This window comes from Papaver somniferum, chromosome 5 (assembly GCF_003573695.1).
Source record: "Papaver somniferum cultivar HN1 chromosome 5, ASM357369v1, whole genome shotgun sequence".
Classification (NCBI taxonomy): Eukaryota; Viridiplantae; Streptophyta; class Magnoliopsida; order Ranunculales; family Papaveraceae; genus Papaver; species Papaver somniferum.
Window position 1 is genome coordinate 197,544,668 of NC_039362.1, and position 26,255 is coordinate 197,570,922.

Sequence of the window (26,255 nt, forward strand, 5' to 3'; positions counted from 1 at the left end):
ATGTTTTAGGAGAAAGGGTATAATGGTCTTTTCATAATGTTTTTTAATTAATCAAAGGGTATTTTAGTATTTTCATACCCAAAAATAACCCCTTAGCACACATGATGGGTTGAGGGAAGTAACCAATATCCCCCAATTCCTTTTTTTATCCCCCAATTAATTGTTCTATTAAAGCTCTACACAGTGAACTATGAACCTGGATGATGTAAAGTCAATATAAATACTTAGAAAAGCAACCTCGATAAATAATTTATAACAACAATATTTTTCAGACATTTTCAATTGCCTTGATTTTGAGAAACTACTATAACTAAAAACATGCTAATCAAACCGCTATCTAAAGTGTAAAATCCACAAATTAAGCGGGCATTTGGAACTCTAGAAAACCAAACTGAATAGAAATAGAAAAATATATGAAATAAGTCAAAAAGAAAAAGACCGAACCACATAGCTCCGTTGAAGTGGATATATATGGCATATGGAAGCGATCTCACTTCACCACACATATACAGTTTCCGGCACTTGTGGTTGCCAGTTTCTTCTTATAGATATGGTTGGATGTGCCTCAGAGTAAACAGAGAGAAACAATCGATAACCTGCACATGGAGAGCGCAGTTAATAGCCAGAAAGTATCGTTTAAATCTAGAACGCTTGGTTGATTTTGTGCAAAAACAAAAATATTTAAATAATAATTTTGAGCACAGGCTAGAAAACATAAATGCTATGCAATTTATAAGTCAGACATGGTATACCTACAGTTGTAAAGAAGCGACATAGTGAAAGTAAGCAAGAGTGTATGGCTTCTGAATCAATGGCTCGAACTTCTGAAATTATATTTCAAATTGGTCACTGGTAGCTCAATATTAAGAATGGTATATATTCTCTAAAAGAATGAAGTACACAACTAATTCAGTTGCTTGATTTTAAGTAAAATGAGGAAATCTGATGTGACAATTAAAAGAACAACAACAAATGATATGAATCAAACATTGATAAAGGTTAAAAGAACCAATAAAAAGATATCATAAACAACCAAGCTATGCATCAATAAAGCCATCCACAATGAAAATCCAGCAACATTATCATTCAATAGTATTTGCTAACTAACAACAATTGCCACATATGCATTAAAACAAACAGTTGATCTGATGACAATGATAACATATAACAGTTGAAGAATGACAGCCAATTCAACTCAAATGGAATGAAATTCAATTGACATTTACCTGAGATTGACGCCTTTCTCTGAATTATAAATCTGTGGTGCACCAATAACAACAAAATGCAAATGCAGTGCTGCATTGCCATAATCTGAATTATCAATCTACATTATTCATTGCATAATATACAATGAAGACAAAATCAGTCAATGCTTAAAACAACAATATCAAAATCAGAAAATTTTCCCTAGAAAAGTAATCACAGAAACTTACATTATTCTTGATAGAGAAATGGGGGATCGGTAAGCATTGAGAATCTGCACAGGATAACGTTTTGGGGGGGGGGGGGGGGGGGGTTATGTAGTCGAACATTTCAAGGGATTGAATGGTGATAATGGTGTTTCCATAACGGTGGTGTTAATGGGTTTTAATTTTCTGTAACGGAAGAACAGTCGGGGGGAAGAAGGCAAAGAAAATGCTAATTTCTGGCTAGAAGAGATCACATACGTCGGATGAGGGCTTCGAAAGGGGGCTCGTTCTGAGCCACGATTTGTCTTTTCCATTTGAAGAGTAGTCGCAACCGTCGATAGCTGAGAATGACCCGTGCATGACCGTCAGATTGGACAAAACACATTGGTTTTTATAAGATAGATTAGTGTCAAAACAATGGTTCTCGCTCATTACAGATGTAAACATTTCTTTCGAAACCGCTGTCGTCCCGTTCCTGGATTATTCTTACAAAGGTATTTAACCTCATATGAGTCAAACCCAACTGCGGATTTCATCCTTCTCGATGAAACAAACGTCAATACGTCGCATCTTCATTCCAAATCCTTAAGTTTGCTGAATACTCTTGGACCCAAAAGAATAGACGTTCACCAATCTAGCAATGGCCTTCTTCTATGCCATAGTTACGAGAAAGGTCCAACACCTTTTACATCTGCAATCCTACCACAGATGCTGTCAGAACAATTCCTTCTTCCCCATTCATTACCTACAGTTTCGTTTGTTATGGTAGTCTAGCTTTTGATCCATTTAGATCACCTCACTATGAAATTATTTGCATTCGGCCGGCCAACAAAAATACAAAGACCCAAGGAGAAATTTCATTATCAGATCGAAATCTACTCCTCTGAAACAAATTTGTGGAGGCTCTCTGGAGATCAATTTACTGCATGTGATCGTGAAATATTTTCTAGGTCTGGCATATTTTGGAATGGTTCGTTGCATTGGGTTAACAGGTGGGATATCAATGGGGTTTTGCTATATTTCAATGTTGGCCAAGAATTAATGAAGACAATGCCAATGCCCCCGGTACCTGAGGGATCTTGGCAAAGAGAAATTGAATATTTTGGTGAGTGTAAAGGCCATATGCATCTAATAGAGATGTATGGTCGATCTAAGATGAAATTCGATATCTTGGAAATGGAGACTGATTACAGTGGTTGGACTAAAAAAATTCATGTCAATCTTGAGCATCTGTTAGACCAATTTCCAGATATGGTTCGAGTATTTGATTATTGGGAAACACTATTAGTTTTGAAATCTCAGTTTTGCTTGTTGAAGAGATTGAACAAGAATCTTCAAAGTTGGTTTTGCAATTACCAGATTTTAAGTTTGTCTCTTACGATCTCAAAGATATGAGCGTCAAGAATATTTACGAGTTAAAAGCAGATGCCTCTCTAGGGTATGGCTTACTTCAGTACCATCACGGAGATACACATCAATTCATTGAATCCCTTCATCACATTTTGATATAGTGTCTCAAAACTTAAGAGGATATTATCGAGACGATCGATAAGTTCTTATTATTATTTATTAGTTTTTGTTTTCTGCTTTTATTTCGAATTTGTTTTTGACCATCTATAAGGCAAATGCAACTGTTAACATTTGGAGCATGCAGGGTTAATGATGTTTTGTAACCTAATCACAATTCGAAAGACTGATTACATAATTTTGTTTACACGAGAAGCAAAAATCTGTTAGAAGGAGTGCACAAAGGATTTGAGGATAGAGAAAACCATGGTTGACTTGTTAGCTAATGAACTTGTTAGTATGTCTTTATAATTTTGACGAAACTACTCATAATTACATCCACTGATCACAAGAGAGTCACTTGTTTTCCGAAGTCCAAACAATTCCACCTTACAGCAACCTTTAGAGAAGGTTGGAATTGCCGTTTTTACAAATCAAAGGAGTACTGCTGGCTTACTGATTTCTTTCCAACATATTAACCATCATGGTGATTTAAGACTTCAATTAGATGTATGCCACACCACTATCCTCGCTCGGTTCATGCATTTTTCTCACAATCAATATGTTTGAACCTTAATATCCCCAAGAACAACTTCCATTGTTGTTTCTTTAGATTTAAAAACACGAGAATTTTTTTGTTTCCAAAGACACCAAAGGGAAATATGGGCTACAAATCTTTCTCCCCATACCAGACCTAATCATAATTAATTTCTCATGAGAAAATCAATTAGCTTTTGACCTTCAATTTACTCTAGCATCTCAGTTTTTGATTTTCTCTATTTGAATGATCACAAAGGTTTAAAATGAACTTGCCAGACTTGGATTTTAGCATGCATGGTGGTAACTGAAATGATTTTCTAGACTTCCCATGTAGAATTTTTTGACAAAAAGAGCCTTATATGCGAAAATAAACTTGAAAAAAAGATGTGAAAATGGAAACATGATGAACTTATCACGCATTATGGTAGATATGTAGCACAAGTATTCACCAATTACAGACATCCATTATGCATGAGCAATGGCGGAACCAGGTTTCGAAGAATGGGTGGGCGAGTCATCAATGTGAAGATATTTTTGGGGTGCACATGGCCTAAAATGCCTAAAAATGGGATAATATAATTCAAATTGGCCTTGGGGCTCATATTTGAGGGAGTGCAACTGAACACCTACTCATCAACATGGCTCTGCTCTTGCTTATGAGTGTTATATATTATCATCTGAAAAGCAAATCAACCCTTCTTGGTGATCAACTTGCATATTGAAGTACATAAACACTTTCTTGTTCATAACTTTAACTCTTGAGAGATTTTTATTCAAGCTTTTTAAAATAAAACTAGTTTATTAGGAACTTAATCACCAAGATTCATATAAGACATTGTTGATGATTTCTGGCTTTAGGTTCATTGTGCCAACAAGTTGGCTTGAGCCTGGTCAATATGCATTGAGTCTGAGTGTACCTAGTTTAATTAGTTCTCACTCGTCATAACCTCTCTGTTGTAGGAAAAATCCAACTGTTTTTAACTTATCTTCAATTCAAAGAATTTTGTTGATCAAAAATAACCAGAACCATCTTTATTTTTGTAATAAAACCATGAAAAAAACGATTCAGATTGATAACCAAAATACTACTTATTCTGATTTTGTAGCCGGTCTGAAAAAGGTTTGAAAAAACATTCAATTTGACGAGTAGATAAAGGAATAAATGGCACTGATACCAAACCCCATGTGATTTTACATCATCATTTTAGTTTATGTTTTCTGTTTATTAAATTTTTTAAATTTCCAAAATTTGGTTGATGGAGGCCACGAGTAGTTGCAGGTAGCTCATCCATTTAATGAAGACCACTATAGAACATGAAACACATATCTTTTCTTAAAAGAAAAAAAATCCAATGTTATACTCGCGCAGTTAGGTTGAGATTATGCCCGACCCATAAATCTAATCGGTCAAAAGAGTTAAAAGAAACAACACAAATATTTAGAACTTGTGTATCCCAACTCTCAAGTCGTGGATTCATTCGAAATGTTTAATAAAAAATGTCACGATGACGTTGACCGCCATTGTGTTTCGGCCATGATTTCTTCTAGAACAAATGAATTTATCCCTATACTCAAAAAAGGATAGGAGATTTCGGGTATGTATTGTTGGATATTTTCAACAAACCCTTGAATTGTAGGCATTGTCAGTTAGAAAAACTGAACAGAAATCTCGTTTCACCAATGGACACATTGAATGAAGAGACGCATGTTCACACTGAAAAGATGCTTGTAGAGATGAAGAGTCATCTCCAAAGGGTGTGACTTCCTCTTTAAATAGGAGACTTGTTTTTCCATTTAAAACACATCTCAACTCTCTCTGTTTTCTTTCTTACAAGCATCATCAGAAACAAAACCAGTGTGTTCTTGGTTGGATCAAGGTCGTACAAGCTTCGAATCCAACACTGTTGTGGGGCTTCAAGTATCCTGACAGCGATATTCATTGACCTGTTTGTACTCGCTAATTCAATTGGGAAAGGGTCGAATAATTGTCGAAAACTGTTGAAAAATTGACACTAAAACAGGGTGAAGTAAAGAATCTTTCATTAGAGCATTGAACCCTAATACAACATTCTTTTCTTCACCTTGTTTTAGTGTCAATTTTCCAACATGTATATTGGAGTAGAAAATAATGGGTGCGGGAAATACTCCTAAATTCATTTATTTGTGGTTTTATGCTTGTTACATTCCCCAAACCGCCAAACCTAGTGATTCTGAAATTATAGTTGCCCATGTTGGTGGGCGGACTCCCAAACCCGTGATTTTGAAAATTTGGGATTCAAAACCCAAATATCTAATTGCTCGCTGTAGAATAATTTTTTGTCTCTCATAATAAAATTTCTAGCTGCGGCGCCCCTGGACGAGAGAAGTCAAGAATTATTATATTACATACTCCCTCCGTTCCACTTTAGATGATGTTTTTGGAGTTTTCACGCAGATTAAGAAATGTAGAGAGATGTGAAGATTTTTCATTTATACCATTGAGAAAAGTCTTCAAACATTAATTACTATTAGTGCATTTAAAAATAAACTAATAGTTCCAAGACAAAATGTAAGGGTGTTATTGGTAGTTTTGTGGAAAAATATGAAAACTTTCAAGTATTGTGAAACAAAAAAATAACCCTAAAACATCATCTAAAATGGAACGGAGGGAGTATCTGATTAGTTTTTCTGGTTTTCTTGTGTCTTGTTGCTTGTAGTCGCCTCTTTGACACTCTCTTGATTTGTCTATGTACTGCATTTACAACCTGAAAGGCTGAAACATATATAGTAGGTATTAATTCAGTTAGGCAGGCCCTATGGCAGCGGCATCACCTTGATAATGCTACGTTAGCGCTCACGTCCATCGCCTAGCCTGCAAATTGCATACGTGATGGACCATTTTGGGGTACAAACTTGAAGTGTGTTATTAAAATTGTTAAAAAAAATTATTTTTTTTTCATTTTTTAATAAACAAGGAACATTTTCATTAATGGGATTTCAAGATTACAATGAATTTAAGATCGAAAATAACAGAATACAAAGTAATAATAACATACCGTAAGAGTACAATACCGAGAAATCCGACAAGGGAAAGAGAAGGATTATCGGAGTAAGACAAATACAAGTATGAATAAGATCCGATTAAAACGGAAGAAAGATGGTTTTTCTCGGAATTAAATTCCAACCATATAGTTTGTTTTTCTTCTTTACAAAGAAATGCTCCCAAAGTAAGAGTAATTTGCTCAAATCTCTTGTAACTAGTGATGAAGCTTCCGTCGTCAAAAAGACCACCGATGAGCGTCGTCGAATAAGTTGATGATGAAGATTCCGATGAAGAGTTCGCCGGACACAACAAAGATGGAGGTTTCGTCGTTGGAGAACATCACTAATGATCTTATAACCCAACTCAATAACCAAGAATCGCCATTAGAGCGAAGATAAACCTCAAAAGAGTAGATAAAACCACTAAAACGGTTTAGATAAGTAGAAAACATAATAAAAACCAAACTAGTCTACTAACTAACCTATAAAGCAAGAAATATTATATAATGAAGAAATCGGCTCAGATTTAGACCTAAGCAGATAATAGTTTTTGATAGTTTTGTTGGAGAGAAAAAGGAAATATGACATAGGAGAGAGAGAAATTTGGAATTTGGGGAATTTTTATTAAAAATTGTTGTATTACTGTATTTGCGAAAAAGCATTTTGTTGTTAATCTCATGGTGCAGGACTCATCACTCCTATACAAAAACATTTGCGAAAAAGATATATTCAGCTGGGTCTCTTGCGACCCAAAACATTTCATGCATGAAAGAAAATGAGATATTTACAAGTGGTAATTGATGTTTATTTTCAATGATGTTGTAGTAAAAGGTTCGTTGAGACTTGTGAAGAAAGATTTTTTTAGACTTAATTTTTATAAATAAAAATAACAAACTCAATTAAAAAGTGTTGTAAAAATTATGGAGAGACCCGGGCTAGGATTCCACCATTGGTCGATATTAGTGAATATGCAACTCAACATTCAAATTGATTCTATTAGTATTGCCTAGACATGTAGATTTTCAAAAGAATAGATGTTAATCCAAGCATAGAATATCAAAACCCTAAAGCAAGCATATTCTATCAAGAGAAAATACACCTAACTAATTAAAATCATATAATCAAGTTTTAATTCAAAGCAAAAATCATAATAGAGTTGTTATAATTAATTAAAAATAGAAATGTATCACTTTTACCGAAACAACGGCTTCCTCCAAAGCCCCAAGGATTGGGGTCTAGCTCCGCATATTGGAAACACACTCAGAATAATTTTTCATTGCTCAAAAGTGTTTACAAGTGATGAAATGGGAGAAAATAATGATTAAACCGGGTTTGCTCTAAACGATCCCCAAACTCTCCATCCCCCAAATGTGCTCTCTAGCTCTCTATTTATACACACAATTACACATTACTCAAATATATTCTTCCATAACTCCAAAATCTTCTTCTTTTTAATTAAAAATATCTTCAGGAATTTTTCCTTCTCTTTATTCTCCATATTTCTTTACTAAACTCATATCTTCTTTAATTCGCAGAATAAAATCCAAGATAAAATCTTCTAAGGATATCTCTCTTGTTTAATACAAGATAACTTCCAGGGTGTTAGTCCTCAAGGGAGTTTGGAGAGTTGGGTGTAGTTAGGTTTTTTCCTGTTAGTCGTGGGGGAGTTCGAAGGAGTCTATCAAAATCTCCGTTAGTCGTGGGAGAGTTTAGAAAAGTCTTCCAAACTCCCTAGAAAACCCTGTTAGTCGTGGGGGAGTTTGAAAGAAGCTCTTAAACTCCCTGCTAGTGGTAAAAAATAAAATGCTAGGGAGTTGGGTTTTTTTGGGGAGTTCTAGGGAGTTTACAGTGTATTTTTGCCTCACTTCAAATCTCTCAAAAGAGTAGAGATTTTCGGAGAGTCTCTCAAACTCCCTACACTCAAAACACCAAACTCTCTCAAACTCCCTAAACTCTCTTACACTCCCTCAAAATCCCCAAGATCTAAAATACATTAAACTCCCCCAAACTCACTCGTGGACTAACCCCTGGTTCCTTTTTCTTCAAATTCTTCCTGTTTATAAGGCAAGAAGATATTCTTATCTTAAAGATAATAAATCCTTTACCGGTGGAACCAAATTTCCCGCAAATATTCTTTTTGAATGTTGAAGATGAAGGGTGCCTCTTATCCTTCTGTTGGGGTGTCGATAGTAATTTGGGTGCTGAGAACAAATTTGGGTTGCACATAACCGCGGGTTCCCCTTACCAAATCTGAGGTCCGCTTAGCAAATGTCCTCGGGGGTGCCTTTAGCAGTTTTCGAGCGATTCTTCCAAAAACGTTTATTTTCCAAAAATACCTACAAACACACAAAATAAGTACAAAATCGAGTACCAACATAGAGAAAATTGAGGACAATTTAGACACAAAAATGTGTCTATCAGTAATCACACATAAAATCGCTCCATTAGAAAACTTTTCTTTTTTTAATCGATCAAAGAGAATGGATTAATAGGCACACAAGCCGTGTGCGGGCGTTTACAACTAAAGATGAGCAAGGAAAATTAAAAGAGCAAAGTTTGAACTAAAGCGAAAAAGCATCAAATTGTAAAATTTGATATTGTTCAAATGGACGAGAATGTAAAAATAGTCAGGATGTAAACAGTTTCATCCTACCCATTTTCAAATACTTTTTCTTATTTTTAATTTAGATTAGGATACATCCAGTTCTATCCTTGCTCTTTTTTAAATTTAAGACGGGATGAATCCAGTTTCATTCTTGCTATTTTTTTTGTGTCCATTTCACCCATATTAATTTTTACTCGTCCATTAGAACCATGTTTTAAAAATATTTGGACAAATGACCGATGTTGCGTTGATTCTAAAATTATAAATGTTCCGTTCAGGGGTAGCTAGTTTTTTCTCTATTTTGTTTTTTATCCACTCTTTTTGTCCAAACTGAAACCTTCAATCAATAGCTACAGATAAAAATAGGAGAGAGGAGCGACTGGAAATGAGAATGGAAATAGGAAATCCGGTGAAGATCCCGACGAGGAGTCTAGTTTAATTTGGACGGAAGTGAGGAGGAAGAAAAGAACAAAGATGGTTGATATCGATGAGGTGATTCCGGATGGAAAACAAATTTGTAAGATTGAGGCTAAAACTTATTCGTTTGAAAAAGGTTTTGGAACAAAAGCTGGCTTTTTCCTCATTAAAGAGGCTAAAGGGGATAACCTTGCTTCTCTTTGGGTTAGCTCAAAAGGTCTATCATGGTTGCTGGCTACTCTTAACAAAGTGGTGATCAAAGGCTGGACTATGATGGAGTATTGGGAGCATATTATCCCTGGTGAGCGGCTAATGGCAACACGAGGGAAGAACAAGAATGGAGAATATCTAAAAGTCTCCGGTCCTAATAAGAAGGGGGGCATATCTGATCTGTTCTTTCCAGCAGGCAGAAATCTTGAGGGATGGCGTAGAATTATTAAATCTCTAGAGATGTTTAACCTTGTGGTAGCATCAGACGCTCGTGTTTCTTCTTCATCGTTAGAGGAGAATCATACTAGTTTTCAAGTGGAACCTCTAGGCCCCTTTATTCAATGAAGGTGGGTTGGAGAATATAAGCTGGAATCAGATGATTGTCCTGAAATCTAACAAGTTAGTGGATTCGTGGAAAAGTATAGGGGTGGAACTTGGAAAATTCTTAAACCTATCTAAGGACTTCCATTTTCAACCTTTCTCTTCAACTCAAGCTCTTTTCTGTCTAAAAATTCACAAGGATCGTGAAAAAATTGTGAAATTGGGTCATTGGTCTTTTGATTCATATCTTTTCAGTTTTACTTACTGGAGCTCAAAAGAAAACGCTTTTTCGATGGAAGAGGATGATCGTCAGTTGGCTTCTTGGGTCACTGTTCAAGGGGTTCCATTCTCATTATGGAATCAAAAAACTTCTGAAACTATTGGGGCTAAACTAGGTGGCTTAGCTCAAGTGTCACCATTTACGGCCAATGCTTGGGATGTATCGGTGATGAAGCTGAAAGTTAAGGGTCCAATATCTTCTGGTGTATCTAAGATTATCACTAATTACAAGTCTTTTCCCTTTTCTGCCTTTGTTTCTTTGGCTACAGATCAATCCGAGAACATTATCTCTCCGTTTGGTAGGTTGCTTATTAAGAAACAGGAACTCAGTGGTGGTTCTGTGTCTCCTCCGGCAACCTCTTACTCCGGTAAATCGAGGGCTCTTGATTCGATTGGTAGATCGGGGGGATTTTATGCATTTGGAATCCTAATGTGGTCTCTATTCAGTCCGATATCTTGGGGGTTTATTCAATCAATATGCATTTCGTTACGTTTAGTGATAATTTCCACTGGCTTTTCTCTGCGGTTTATGGCCCTTGTGATACAATGGAAAGAAAGTGTTTGTGGGAGGAGCTACAACTTATGAGATTAATCTGGAACTTACCTTGGTGTATTGGGGGAGACTTTAACGAAGTTCGTTTGATGAGTGAGAGGCAAAACTGCTCTAAAATCTCTCGGGGAATGCAGGACTTCATAGACTTTTGTGATAATGAAGAGCTCATTGATTTACTAATTAGTGGTGCTAAGTTTACTTAGAAAAGTGGAAACGCTAATCAAAGCAAATTAGACCGTTTTGTTATCTCTGGCTCGTGGGAAGATCACTTTCATAATGTGGTCGTCACTGCGCTTGCTCGTCCCTTTTCAGATCGCAAACCAATTAAGCTCTCCTGCGATAGTGTGGATTGGGGTCCTCCACCTTGGAGGTTTGAAGCTATGTGGTGGTTCGAAAAGGACTTTATTCTGTTGTTAAAGAATTGGTGGTCTTCCCTCTCTTTTCATGGTTCTCCGGGTTTTGTTATGTCTAAGAAGTTGCAAGCTTTAAAGGCAATTTTAAAGACATGGAGCAGAGAGGTTTTTGGGAAGATAGACAGAAAATGTGAGGATAATCTGTTAGCTATTAAAGCCCTGGACCAGTTGGGAGAAGATAGGCAATTAGTTGTGTCTCAAGAGGCAAAGCTCACTGCTCTTAAGTTGGATTTCGGGAAGCTTGCAGATATGCAGGAAACTCATTATAAGCAGAAATCTAGAACTAATTGGCAGATTAAGGGGGAAAGAAACACTCACTTCTTCCATAGAATCATCAAGAATAGGAGGAGAAGGAATTTTGTTGCTTCTTTGAAGATTAATGTTGTTGTTGCGGAAGACAAACAGGCTATCAAGCATGAGATTGTGTCTCACTTTGAGTCTCGATCAATGTAGTTAATATCGGATATCGGTTCATCTCGGCCGGGACCGATACACTGGTACGATTTTATATCGGGGATATTATCGTTGAAATATCGGTTCTAGATTTAGAGACTATAATTTTATATTAAACATTTCTCCACACATTTTCGGATAAGATATAATAGATAACATCAATTTTATCAAAAAAACAAAAGAGTAACTTTAGTAGACTTGCTTCGAGAGCTACATGCACTTCTACTACCACCTGGAAGACTTTCTTCGTGAAAATTACCCTTAAACTTTATAGAAAACGACCAATACCGTCTCATATCAGGAAATGTAGGAAAATTTCGTATCGACCGATACGGCCGATATTTGACCGAAACGGCCGATATTCGACCGATACGACCGATATTATCGGACGAATATCGTATCCCCGATATCCTTCTTATCGTATCGTTCTGGGACAATATCCGAAATATCCCCGATATATCGGCCGATACGGCCGATATTGATTACAGTGGTCTCGATTTAAGGTGGTCTCTAGTCTTGGTTTTAGTGTTGCTAACATGCCCCTTAGAAAAATTTCTGTGGAGGAGGCTTCAAATTTGGAAAAACCAATCTTGGAGGAGGAAGTTTTCTCTGCTTTGAAGATGTTAGGCCAAGACAAGGCGCCAGGGCCAGATGGGTTGCAAATATTTGTTGTGGTCAAGTGCTGGGAGTTCATGAAGTCAGATATAATGAGAGTAGTAAAACACTTCGAGAGAAATGGTTTTGTGGACTGGAGGTTAAAATCAACTTTTATTTCTCTTATTCCGAAGAAGCCAATTGTGGAGGAGGTCAAGGATTTACGACCCATTAGCCTTACTGGTTGTATCTATAAAGTGATTTCCAAAGTGCTAGTTGAACGTCTTAAGCCATTACTTCCTAAAATTACTTCTCCTAACCAAATTGCCTTTGTCAAGAATGATTTTTTTAGGAACCATTGTTTTTTTGAGGGGATCATGATTTCATTAGGCCACCTTCCCTATAGTGATAAGGGGTGTCCTAAAATATTGAAATGACTAACCTACCCTTAACCTAATTTAATTTAAAACCAACCTAATAATCATATATATATAGGAAAATTTGTTGGTTGGTCCTGGGCCCATATAGTTATTTATAGTAGGGTCCAACCGGAATTTTCTTTTATCTGGAGGTCCAAAATTAATTGAAAACATTGAAATGACCATAATACCCTCCACTACCAAACGTGTGCGTGTCTACACCCTTATTATATTGAGTACATATCTGCTGCACTGCTTACAAATTTGAGTACATATCTTATATACTTATAAATTCGAGTACATATCTTCTGCACTGCTTACAAATTTGAATATGTATCTTCTATATCACACTGCTTATAAATTCGAGTACATATCTGCTACACTGCTTACAAATTTGAGTACATATCTTCTATACTACACTACTTACAAATTCGACAATATATTTGTTACTTATAAATTCGAGTACATATTTGCTGCACTGCTTACAACCTTATTATATCGAGTACATATCTGCTACATTACTTATAAATTCGAGTACATGTCTGCTGCACTGCTTACATAAATTGAGTGCATATATGTTATATTGCTTACAGAATTTGAGTACATATCAGTTTAACCTCACACTCAGGCGATCCAATGTCACTGGATTTTAACCTTCAACATCAGTTTCACTGCATTCAAATGGGCGTTCATACTGATATCAACACCTGCAACAACTCAATGAATTCATAAGTCAGTATTCGATGTATGTACTGCTAGATGATAACTTTAAGTGAATACAACAAAATCAAAGCAGTTTTTTCAGTACTCCATATATGTACTGGTGATAAACAAAGAAAAAAGCTATACAAAACTAGCACATATTTCAGTATTTCGCATACGTACTCATGGATCAAACAAAAAAAGTGGCAAAACTCTGAATAAAACAGAATCATAAGAAGTTCTATCAGTACGTCATATACTTACTGCGTATTCATGAACTAAAAATCAACTGCATGTAAAGAAAAATTGATGAATCGATGAATATAACATAATCAAAGCACATATTTCGGTATTACATATACATATTAATGGATCGAACCCAAAACCAGTGGAAAAACTCTGGATATAACCGAATCAAAACACATATTTCAGTATAATTTAATGAATCAACGAAAAAAATATAATCAAAACACTTTTATTTTAGTATCCCATATATATACTTCTGGATCAAACAAAAACAAGTGATGAAAATATAAATAATAACAAAATTGATTCGGCAGTTTTCAGTACGACATATATGTATTGCTGAATCATACAAATTAAGTGATGAATACATGAGTAAAACAAAATCAAAGCCGATCTAAAACCTAATAAATTAATAAAAAACTGTAAATCATCAAAATCAGTTGGGAATACATCTATAACGATTACCAAAAAGTGATGAAAATATAACTAATAGCAAAATTGATTCAACAGTTTTCAGTACGACATATATGTACTGCTGAATCATACAAATTAAGTGATGAATCCATGAGTAAAACAAAACCAAAGCCTATCTAAAACACTAATAAATTAATAATAAAACTGTAAATCATCAAAATCAGTTGGGAATACATCTATAACGATTACCAAAAAGGAAAAAAAATATAAAACATCATGAAAATCGATTTGATCCTCATGATTCGGTCGAAAAAACAAATCAAAAAAAAAAACTAACAAAGAATCAAATAAGATGATTAGAAAACATACCTGGAACAAACAATCTTCAAAAACCATGTCGAGATTTCGAAGCTGCATCGAGAGGAAAGAGAGAAAAAAATGGATCTGAAAAAATGAGCTCGAGTAGAAATATGAAACTGATTATAAACCTCATAGAGAAGGGGTATTTCGGTGATTTTAAAAATGCACAGAAAAGGTCCTGCACGTGTATGGACCAAGGACTAAAAATTTGGGTTTAATTTTATTGTTTTCTTTTTATTATGGACCTCCAGTTACTGGGCTTTAGTGGGTGGACCTGCCACTAACTAAGAACACCATAATAGTACCTATAGGTAATTCCTACATATATACATATATATATATATATATATAACCACCACATTATCCCACCACCACCGCCCACCACCGCCGATTACCACCACCACCACCTACGATTATCACCACCACCAACCACCGATTACCACCACCACCACAACCTCCGATTATCACCGATTACCACCAACCACCGATTACCACCACCACCTCCTCCCACCACCACCACCACCGCATGTTTAAGAAATGTAACAACATCAATGCAATCACAATTAAGTTCGGTTACATAATAATTTTATCGAGTATAAAAGACGCCAGTCGCAACTTGATTCTGCCATGGGACCACTCCGGAGGTATTTTCCCACAAATCCTTCTCTTTAATTTGATTTTGATTGCTTCAATCAAATAGAAATCATCAAAATAGGGTTTTAATAGGAGTTACAGAGCCATGTTCGGTTAGGTAGATTTTCCAAAAAACCCTAGTTTAGTAACCGAACTTCTTGAAAATGAATAACACGAAGAATAGTTCGGTTCTATTGGATTTAAAACTAAGTCACCGAACTCTCTGTTCGGTTGTTTCGCAAAAAAAATTAAAATTACAAAGTAACCGAACTCCACCCTTAGAACCGAAAAAAAACAAATCCAGTCTAACCGAACTTTGTTGTTGTGGCCACTATGTTGAGTTCCAAAATAACCGAACTTAGCCAATAGAGTTCGGTTTGTTCGCAAAAATTTTTAAAACTACAAAGTAACCGAACTTAGCCAATAGACGCTGGAACTTCACATTTTTTTTTTTGTTAAGTTCGGTAACTTCACAATTTTATCGCAGAAACTGAACTTAGAGTTCGGTTGGTTAGATGTTAGGTTCAAGTTTGCGAAAGAACCGAACTTTGTAAACTTATATATTCTTATATTATGTAAAGTTCGGTTAGATCAAAAGTGCATGCAGTTTGCGAACCAACTGAACATAACACTGTAACTCCTAGAAATTATTAGAGAGTTCGGTAACCTGCGTGTTTGGAACAACTAACCGAACTACACTTTCAAATGAGTTCGGTTACTTGTTCATCTCACGGGGCAACCGAACTACAGCTTCAGATGAGTTCGGTTACTTGTTCTTCATATAAAGTAACCGAACTACAACTTCAGATGAGTTCGGTTACTTGTTCTTCATATAAAGTAACCGAACTGTTCAAAATCCAGTTCAAATCTGGATCATTTTGAAGATTAACAAATATTCTAGGAGAGTATGGAGATGAAGAATCAGATGAGTTTTCATCATTTGAATACTCAAACTTAGTGAATTGGAAAAAAAATTATTTTCCATGTTTTTCTCCTTCATCTTCTCTAACTCTACTCTCTCAATAATTCTACTCAACTAATAATAAACTCATCTTTTAATTTAATCTCACTAATTGTTTTTAACTAAATCATTCACTAATCATAACCTAAAATTAATTAAGAGGGTAGATTAGGTATTAAATAAATAACTAGATATGGGGTGACCTAGAATTACTTCTAATGCCTTTACCCAAAATAAAACCATGGTCCGCCAAAAAATCGTTCTTTGTCAAGGGCAAACAAATTCTCGACAGTATCTTAGTTGCCAATGAGTGTCTTGATTCCAGATTGAAGTCTAACAATCCCGAAGTTATTTGTAAGATTGATTTAGAAAAGGCTTTCTACAATGTGAGGTGGAGTTGTATTGATGATGTCCTGATTGCTATGGGTTTTGGCACTCGTTGGAGAACATGGATACAAGGTTGTTTAAGTAGAGTTCCCTTTTCTGTTCTTGTCAACGGTTCAGTTTGTGGTAAGTTTGTTAGCGAGAAGGGAATCCGTCAAGGGGATCCATTATCCCTATTCCTCTTCCTGCTGGTTTCTGAAATTTTAGCTTTCATGTTTGAAAAAGCTACTGTAAAAGGGTGGGGCTTGGAGGCTTTCAGGTTTCTTCTAATGGGATTAAAGTGAGTCATCTGCAATTCGCGGATGATATTCTGGTATTCTTGGACGCTGATATTGCTCAAGTCAGGTATCTAAAGTACTTATTGTTAACCTATGAGATGGCTTCGGGTCTTCATACAAATTTTGCAAAGACTAGCCTTTTTGCAGTAGGCGATGTTCCTAATATGGAGGCTCTAACGGAGATAATGGGCTGTGCTAGTGCTTCATTTCCTTCTTCTTATCTAGGCCTGCCTTTGGGAGCTAGTTCTAGGGATGTTCGCAAGTGGGACAAAATTATTGAAATGTGCAAAGCTAGACTCCCTACTTGGAAAAGAGGTATTGTTTCTAAAGGAGGTAAGCTTATCCTCATCAAACATGTGCTTTTAAGCTTACCTGTTTATCAATTTTCTTTGTTCTTAGCCCCCCAAAGTGTTATTAAACAAATTGAGCGAACCATATGTAATTTTTTTGTGGGATGCTGCTAATGGTGACAAAAAGCATCATTGGGTTGGTTTGAAGTCTGTGTGCAAGCCTCTCTCTCAAGATGGTTTAGGAGTTAGAAGACTGAAACCTTTAAATAGAGCTCTTCTTATGAAGTGGTGGTGGAGACTTGGCAAAGAGAAGAATGCTCTATGGGACAAGATCATTCATGAAAAGTATGGTGATAGGAACTCTAGGTGGAGAACAAAAGATACAAAAGATCCATATGGGGTTAGCATTTGGAGGCACATCAAATCAGTGGCAAACACTTTCTTTGGGGCCATTCAATTCAAAATTGGAAATGGTTCTTCGATTAGATTAAGGGAAGACAAATGGTGCAGTGAAGGAATCCTTGCTGCTGTCTGTCATTCTTTTTACGCTATTTCAAGTACTAAGAACATTTCCTTACTAGATGCGAGGGTTGCTGCTGAAGGTGGTTTCTTTTGGGATTTAGGTCTCAATAGCAGAAGAAGATTGTATGATCATGAAATTCAGGAGCTTTTTGTCGCTTTACCTATGTTGGAAGCTGTTCATTTTAATCAAGACGAAGAGGATGAAATGGTTTGGGTGGGTCATAAAAGCGGTATTTTTTCGGTGAAGTCTTCCTATGCGCTTGAAGTTAATTTGGTGGCAGGTGATAATTCTTTCCCCCAAAAGAAAATTTGGTCGATGAAATGGCCTATGAATCATGGATTCTTCCTTTGGCAGGCTGTTCTGAACCGTCTCCCAACTCTCACCAATTTACAGAAAAGGGGCTCTGTTTTTATTAATCCTAATGGCTCGCCAATTGCCAACTTTTGCATTTTCTGTGGCACTCATGCAGAAGATAATGATCACTTGTTCCTCCATTGTTCTTTTGCCTCTAGAATATGGAGCTTCTTTCAAAATGGTGCAAGAAGAGTAATCCTTACTCCACATCAATCTGTTTTGGATGTCATCTCTAATTGGAATACAGCTGGTCTTACTCCTCTAGGGAAGGAAATTTGGAAAAGGATTCCCACTAGTATTATGTGGAACTTGTGGATCGAAAGAAACAAGCGGACTTTCAACGGCCAAAGTCTGCAGTTCTCTTCTATAATTGCTAATATTAAAATTCAAACTTTTTACTGGGCGTCTATGGAACCGGGTTTCTCGAGCATTCATTCTGATGAAGTAGTCGCGAATTGGGAAAAAGCTATTTTTCGATCCTCCTTGATCGTGTTGTGTTTGTTTTGTAGGGGCTCTTAGTTTTGAGCTGTCTTGTTGTTTCTGCTTTTGTTGTTCTTGGGGCTCTAGTTTTTGTTAGAGTTGTCCTCTTTGGGTGGTTGAGGTGACTATTTTCACCTGTGTAGCTGTTTCTTTGTTTTAATACATCATTCTTTTCATTGATAAAAAAAAAAGTAAAAATTGGTGAATGCCATGGGCTTCCAAAGAGGCGCCAAGAATTGTAGGAATTACCTATAGGTACTATTATAGTAGTATTAGTTAGTGGTAGGTCCACCCATTAAAGCCCCAATAACCGGAGGTCCAAAGATTTAAATAAAAAAAAAAATTGGACCAAAAATTTTAACTCCAGGTCCATATACGTGTGAAAAAGTCATGTACTTTTTTTGATATCTCCAAAATATCCCCTAGTGTAATAGAATATAAACTTTAGATGAACCATTTTTTTTCCAGATCCGTTTTTTTTTCTCTTTCCTCTCGCTGCTAGTAGAGAAAATCTTCTTCTTTTTTTTCGTTCTCTCCTGTTTTGTCTATCAGAGAAGAGATAATCCCATGAAGATTTTTGCAAGATATAGATCGATCTGCGAATCCAAGCTCGATTATTTATATGAAGTTTTTGGTAGGTTGATTTTCTTACTGTTGATGTTAGTCTAGGTTTTTTTTAATCAATTTTCTTCTAGTAATGTTTATCTTAGGCTTTCTAGTATCTAATATTTTATGGATGTTTGATTATGTTTTGATCTCTATGCTTGATTGTTTATTTTATTTTTATAAAATATTTCAGATCTAGACGGATGATCACCTTTTTTGTTCATTTCGTCAGTAGATTTGATTATATCAGTTTCATTTTATTGGTTTTAGATTTTTTTCATTTTTGTGTATGAACCAACAGTACATATCTGCAGTACTGACAAAACCTAGTTTTATAAACTTTTTTTTTATTTGAATCAGAATTACATATATAGAATATATAAATAAAAGTGTTTTTCATTATGTTTTTGCATATATTCGTTAATTATTTTCGACATACAACCGATTTTTGGAATATGAATCAGCAGTACATACATGACATACTGAAAACTTTTTCTTTGATTTTGTTAGTCTTTTTTAGGGTCATCATTTTTTTTATTTGATTCAGATGTGTACATATATGGAATATTGAAATAAAAGTATTTCAATTATGTTTTTACATAGACTCATTAATTGTTTTTGAGATGCAACTGATTTTTTAGATTATGAATCAGCAGTACATATATGGCATACTGAAAAATACTTCTTTGATTTTGTTTGTCTTTTATAATATTATCACTTTTTTGTACGGGTTATGATTTTTCATATATACTTTCATTACTAGTTTGATTTGTTATTTTTCTAGATATTTTTATCACTTTTATTGTTTGATCCATGAGTTATATATGGAAATAAAAGACTTTTAGAAGTACATATACGTTATACTGGAAAATGTTGCTTTTGATTTTGTTATTTTTTAAGGTTTTCTCTCTTTCAGAAGTACATATATGGCATACTAAATTTTTTTTTATAGTTCTACTGTTTTTTTTTTAGAAGTACATATATGAAATACTGAAATAAAAGAGTGTCAGAAGTACATATATTGCATAATGAAAAATATTGCAGTACATATATGGCATACCGAAGAATATTGTTTTGATTTTTTGATTTTTTTATAGGTTTATCAATTTTTTTTATTTGATCCCGAAGTACATATATGGAATACTGAACTGTGCAGTTTTTTTTCCCTAGATTCTATATTTATTTTTGACTTGAAATCGGTTTTAAGATTATGAATGAACAGTACATATATGACATAATGAAAAATACTACTTTGATTTTGTTATTTTTTATAGTTTTATCTTTTTTTATTATTATTCAGAAGTACATATGTGGAATACTGAAATAAAAGTGTTTCAATTATGTTTTTTCATAGATTTGTTACTTGTTTTTGACATGCAGTTGACTTTTAAATTATGAATCAGTAGTACATATGCGACATACTGAAAAATACTGTTTTGATTTGGTTTTGGTTTTTATGAAATCGATTTCCGAATGTTATAGCCTAATAAATGTCAAGCCTTTTTTTGCAGGTGGTATTTGTATGGGAAATTAAAGGAGATATTGGATCGTGGGATAAAAGTATATTGCATTTTTTATTTTTTTTATAATTTTATCACATTTTTTGTATAATCCAGAAGTTCATATATGGAATACTGAAATAAAAGTGTTTCTATTCTGTTGTTCATAGACTCATTACTTGTTTTTGACATGCAGTTGTATTTTAGATTATAAATTAGCAGTATATATATGGAATACTGAGAAATTTGTTCTTTCACACCTACTTAGTAGTAGGGTATAGTAGTCATTTTCTTGTTTCAAAAAGCTTTGGACCTTACGATAAGGATAAAATCTTATTGGACCCTATTATAAATAACTATATGGGCCTAGGACCAAACAAGAAAGTTTCCCCAAGAATTCCTATCCCCGTACTTGTATGTATATATATATGGGTATGATCTCCTCCTTGGCTAATTTCTGCTAACGCAATTAGGTTATTTTTTTAATAAGAAAAAAAACATGAAGCTTCCGCAGTCGATCATCTTTATATGTTTTTTACTGCTTGTTCCGTTCATATGTGTCGGCGTCGAGTCCTCAGCTCCTTCCCAGAACGATAATTTCACAAGCAACATAACTAGAGGTTCATCTCTTTCTACTTCCCCTGACGATACTAGTTATTGGGTTTCTCCCTCCGGTAATATTGCTTTTGGTTTTTACAAGTTACCATGTAATAGACGTTCTTCTTCGTCTAATTGTATTAATCGGTATGTCGTCGGCATATGGTTTGTTAAATCTTTGCGGAAAACCCTAGTTTGGACTGCTAATCGTAACAATCTCCCATTAACTAAACTATCTTCGCTTCTCCTCACCAGCCAAGGCAGGTTAGTCTTACGGGTAACCCCAGATAATAAAGAAAAACCCTTGATACCGGACTTGCAGGAACCAGTATCCTACGCAAAGATGCATGATAATGGCAACTTTGTCTTATATGGTTCGAGTTCTCAAATAATTTGGGAGAGTTTTGATTATCCTACCGATACTATTCTCGGTGGTCAAAAGTTAAAAGATGGAGTTGATTTGGTTTCGAGCGTTTCTGATATGTTCGATCCCGGATCCGGTGAATACAAATTATCACAGACCGATGGTTTAGTTGCTATACACAAATTTGGTGGCGGTCACGACACATATCTACATGTGATACCAAATGGGTTTGATGGTTCCATAACGAGTCCAATAACCCTAAATTTAGACGACAATACTGGTAACTTGTCTCTTGTTGGTTCTGATGATGTAGTGCTCGGAAAGTTGTACGAAGACATGACTCAGCAGCCAGCACAAGAACAACAACAAGGGGTAAATAAGGTCTATATATACAGAGCAACACTAGATTCTAAAGGCGATTTTAATTTATTCAAGGAAAGGATTGACGGGAATTTTAGTCTGGAGACAGAAAAGTATTCTAATCTTGTACCATGGTCATCTCATGACAAGTGGATTGTTGGTGAACGCCTAGCACTGGCGTTTCTTTGTGCCGTAGGTATATATCTGGTTGTACTGTTGTGCGGGTGCCTCATATTTCGGGATCGAATGAAAAATAACATAACCGAAGACCGGAAAATCTCAAAAGGTGATTTGGAATTAGGAAAAAACATAATTTGCTAAGACATGGTGGGGGTGAAGATGTTCAACATCCGAAATCTATTATGAAATGGCATCTATATATGTATTTTTTTTTTTTTCGCAAAAAGGGCAAATTCAAATAGAAAAACAATGATATCACCAAGAGAGACCCCAAGGAGAATGTTGATCAATATATTTTTCTTTAGCTTTTCATAGGAGAATGTTGATTTTGTTATTAATCTCTTGCTTTATTATTTATTTGATGAAATTTTCTGTTCTTTTTTACTTCTTGATAGTATTATTTTTTATCCACACAAGATAGTTACTCTTACCAGGAAATTTTTTCGATATATATGAGACCGAAAATGATTTATGGCACCAGAAATCTTCATTTTTACACTTTGCGGAAAAAAGAGGGAAAGATCCGGTTTTCAAAAGTTGTTTTCTATGAAGTAAACCCGAGAATAAGATCAGGTTTATACGAGTAAGAACAAATTATTTACACAAGTAAGAAAAAATGATCAACATTAGTCCTTCAAATCCTGACTCCTGCTTAAACCAAATAGAAAATTGTGGGTGGGTTTAGATGTTATGGGTGATTTTTTTGCGACTCGAGTGAGAAAAATTGGGGTTTGATCTAATTAAAACTTCAATTTACATTTTGCAAATGTTTGTTTAAGATTATAATGAACGCTGCCACGGCACGGATTTGACTACTTATTTTTTAAGCCTCGATTGTTTATAAAATTTGACTTCTTTATGTCATCAACTATAGGCTCAGAACGTGTTTACTGAGGATTGGGTGGACGACTGTTTGCAGAAGAAACCCTTGAACCCCATTCCAGAAACTCTTTGCTTGTGAACTACAATCTCAAAACATAAGCAATCCTTCTTAACTTCAGTCGCAGTCTCAATCGCTTCCACCAGCTCTTCCTCACATTGAACCTGTAGTCGTCACACAGGCATAGAAGTTAATAAGTTTGTACCCTTACAAGTTCCAACAGCCGTACAATCTCAATCTCAACACAAGCGAACTATAATGTCTCAAATGGGAAGCCAGTAGTACCAACTAAGGCAGTGTAGTTCCAGTTCTTAATTACATTGTAAGGTCCATCATGGATCTCAACTTCGATGGTGTACCCACCATTATTTATCAGGAAGATGACGGTGTTCTGCTCACACCTCGACATTGTTGATATATCTTGTGCAGTTACCTGGAAACTTCCATCACCAATACAAGCAATCACTCGCTTATCCTTTGCAGCTTGAGCATACCCAAGCGTTGCACCAACTGACCAACCAATAGACCCATACTGCATTTGGAATTCATACCTGCAACAACACTTACTTATGTAAGAACAACACTTATGTAAATTCTAAAACCGCAAAAATAGACAAGAGCACATAACAAGAATATGATGTTGATGCGAGTTTTTTAACCCACACCCTTCAGGTAATTCCAATTTCTGGCAGATAAACCAGGAATCACCCCTTTTGGCAATCACAGCACTGTCACCTGATAGCATCTTTTGAATGTGTTTGAACAATATGTTAACCCTCAATGGCTCTTTTGGGTCACATTGAGGAGGAAGCCCTTCTGGGACATAAATCCTGTGGTAATTCTCATAAGCAGTTGTGTTTTTGCTGGACTGGTAAGAATTACTTCATCAAAACAGATCCAAATGCAGGTCCATTAGTGATCACAACCCGGTCAGGCTGCACGATAATCGCCTTCGCCTTCTTGAGAAGTAGTGAGTACCCCACAGAGCTGTAGATATTGAAGATTGGTCCAGCAAATATGTAAGCATCAGCTGATTCGACAATCTCAGCACAGAAAGCCGTGCTTACTGCATCCCAATAAGTCCCAATGAAATGTGGATGAGTCTCCTTCATTAGTCCTTTGGCTGATGGCATCACATCAACTTGATAACCACAAGCATCTGCCAATTCAAGAAACGCACTGCAAGCCTTGGCAACCTTTAGTTTTGGCCCTGCCACCATCACCGGCTTTACTGCCTTACTCAAGAACTCTGCTGTAGCATCCACTGCTGCTTCCAACCCCAAACTATTACTCAACCTGCATTCCCACAATAAACACTCAAAATAAACACCTAGCAAAACCAACACTCCGACATTGAAAAACACTAGTGACTAAGAGATTGATATAAACAGGCTCTCGACTAAATGTAGGATGCGGTATCAGTATGACAGACAAACTGCAGAATGGAACGCAGATTCTTACTTGGGTGCTAAGCAGAATGGAACAGGCTCTCGACTAAACGTAGGGTGTGGTATCACAGACAAATTGCAACTGGCACTGATATAAACAGGCTTGCTTTCCTTCAAAGCTGTGGAAATCCCACTGTCGATTTGTTCATGTGCATCTTCCGATTTATTAATAATTGCCTACACAACAATCAACATAAAAGACCCAGAAATTAAGAAATTATCACCAGAATCACAAACAGACCAAAAAAAAAAAACATAGCAAAAATTGATATACCTGATAGCAAGTGACGGTCCGGAAACAACAAAGTTCTTGACTAAAACCAGGCAAACCAATAGTATGATGCAGGATGCGGTTAGTTCCGTAATCATTAATTTGGACCACCAACAATACAGATGATGGGAAAATTCTCACTGTAAGCACTGGCAATAGCGTTCAATATACTCAAACCGCCAACAGTAAAGGTAACAGCACAAGCACCAACACCACGAGACCCCGCATAACCATCAGCAGCATCACCAGCATTGAGTTCATTACAACAACCAAGTAATTTCAACCCAGGTTCAGCAATAAGATCATCAATCAATGTTCGCTCACACCAACTTGTACTAAACGCCTCGCTAAATGCCTCCATAATGTTGCTTCAGCTGAGCCTAATTGTGTCGATGATGTCGAAATTTACAGTTTCCTCTCAAATACATATTCTTGATCCATTTCTCTGCCAAATACTTCCAACAGCGAACTCAAATTCATTCCTATCAGACTCAAACACCCGTCTCAGATTCTAGGCTGTAATTCAGATTCATTCACTCTTCCCTGTAAGCTTCTGAAACATCACTTAAAACCATTACTGCACCTCCAGAGCAACACCAGCTCCCATTCTCAATCATTCTTCATACTGGTTCTCACAGCAGCATCTCTTTCTTACACAACCCATCCATCCTAAATTCCATCTCCATCCTGAACCAATTTCAACTCCATAAACAGACCCAACTGTAATTCCCTCTTGACTCAAATCTGTAGCCAAACCCTTGAATTCTTCTTCTCTGATCTTCTTGAGAACCATTGCTTGCAGTTTCACATTCATTATCACCTGAAACACCACCAGAACCTCGGTATTACCATTACCACCTTGAATTTCAGATCCATCTCCACCTCTGAAGCAGCAACCAAACAACAGTAACAAATCACCATTTTCTTCGCCTTTTTTTTCTGTCATTTCACAGGTAGCAACTCAAACTCTACACCACCAGAAGAGAACTCATATCAAATTCATCTATTCATCAGCACCAGCACAATCAAATCCATCTTCAGCAGAAACTTCTTCTCCAAAACAGCACAGACTTAAATCCATGGGAAGCCAACAAATCCGAGAACACCTTGACCACAACGAGCTCAACCCACTGAATCATACAGCATCTCTCTGAAATTATTTCTTCAACATCTCAAGAACATCTTCGAATCCTCATCGATTTCAACTTCAGATCCACACAGAAACCCTCATTCATTATCGACTGCAGAACTGAGCTCAACCATTACTGCAAAGACACCACCAACTTAGGATTAGGATACAGATAGTTGATTTGGGAAGAGATGAAAATCATCAATTTAATTTAGGATTTTTCAGTCGACTAAATCCCCATACCAGACCCTAGATTTCAGATCGTCTCTCTCGGGAATAAGAGAGAACGAAAGAAAATTTGGTAATATTGTAGCTTCAGTTCGATCCGGTTTTTACTAAAACACCCTCAATAATTCAAATATTTCTAACCTCCGTGTCCTTCTTTCTTTCCGGAAATTTACGCGATTATTCTTCATTTTACAGGTTAAATTGTCCAAAAGAAAAGAAAAAAACAATTATGCATGCATCCTTTTGAGGCATATTCCTATGCACAGCCAAAAATATGGTGTTTGGCATGCCAAACCATATGCGCCACTATGGGAAAACCAATAAGCAA

At 35.9% G+C, this 26,255-nt stretch overlaps 1 protein-coding gene, 1 long non-coding RNA gene and 1 pseudogene across 2 annotated transcripts; 1 reads left to right on the forward strand and 2 right to left on the reverse strand.

The window, feature by feature from the left end:
* Positions 1-243: 243 nt before the first annotated feature.
* LOC113278439 lies at positions 244-1,535 on the reverse strand. Its single transcript, XR_003325524.1, has 4 exons — positions 1,434-1,535; positions 1,227-1,324; positions 757-824; positions 244-596 (listed from the first exon to the last, which is right to left on the reverse strand). It is a non-coding gene; the product is annotated as an uncharacterized LOC113278439 (long non-coding RNA).
* A 10,728-nt stretch (positions 1,536-12,263) lies between these two features.
* Positions 12,264-16,724, forward strand: LOC113280511. The gene is made up of 2 exons (XM_026529127.1): positions 12,264-12,481; positions 16,382-16,724. The coding sequence occupies exons 1-2, from the start codon at positions 12,264-12,266 to the stop codon at positions 16,722-16,724; spliced, it is 561 nt and encodes a 186-aa protein (XP_026384912.1).
* Positions 16,725-22,702: 5,978 nt separating this feature from the next.
* On the reverse strand, positions 22,703-25,955 carry LOC113284218 (annotated as a pseudogene).
* Positions 25,956-26,255: the final 300 nt, after the last annotated feature.

Excerpts from the sequence above, each read along its gene's own strand:
- LOC113280511 (XM_026529127.1), top strand. The coding sequence starts at position 12,264 with ATGCCCCTTAGAAAAATTTCTGTGGAGGAGGCTTCAAATTTGGAAAAA. Across the intron at positions 12,482-16,381 it reads AATGGTTTTGTGGACTGGAG|ATTGAAGTCTAACAATCCCG; the intron begins GTTAAAATCAAC and ends TCTTGATTCCAG.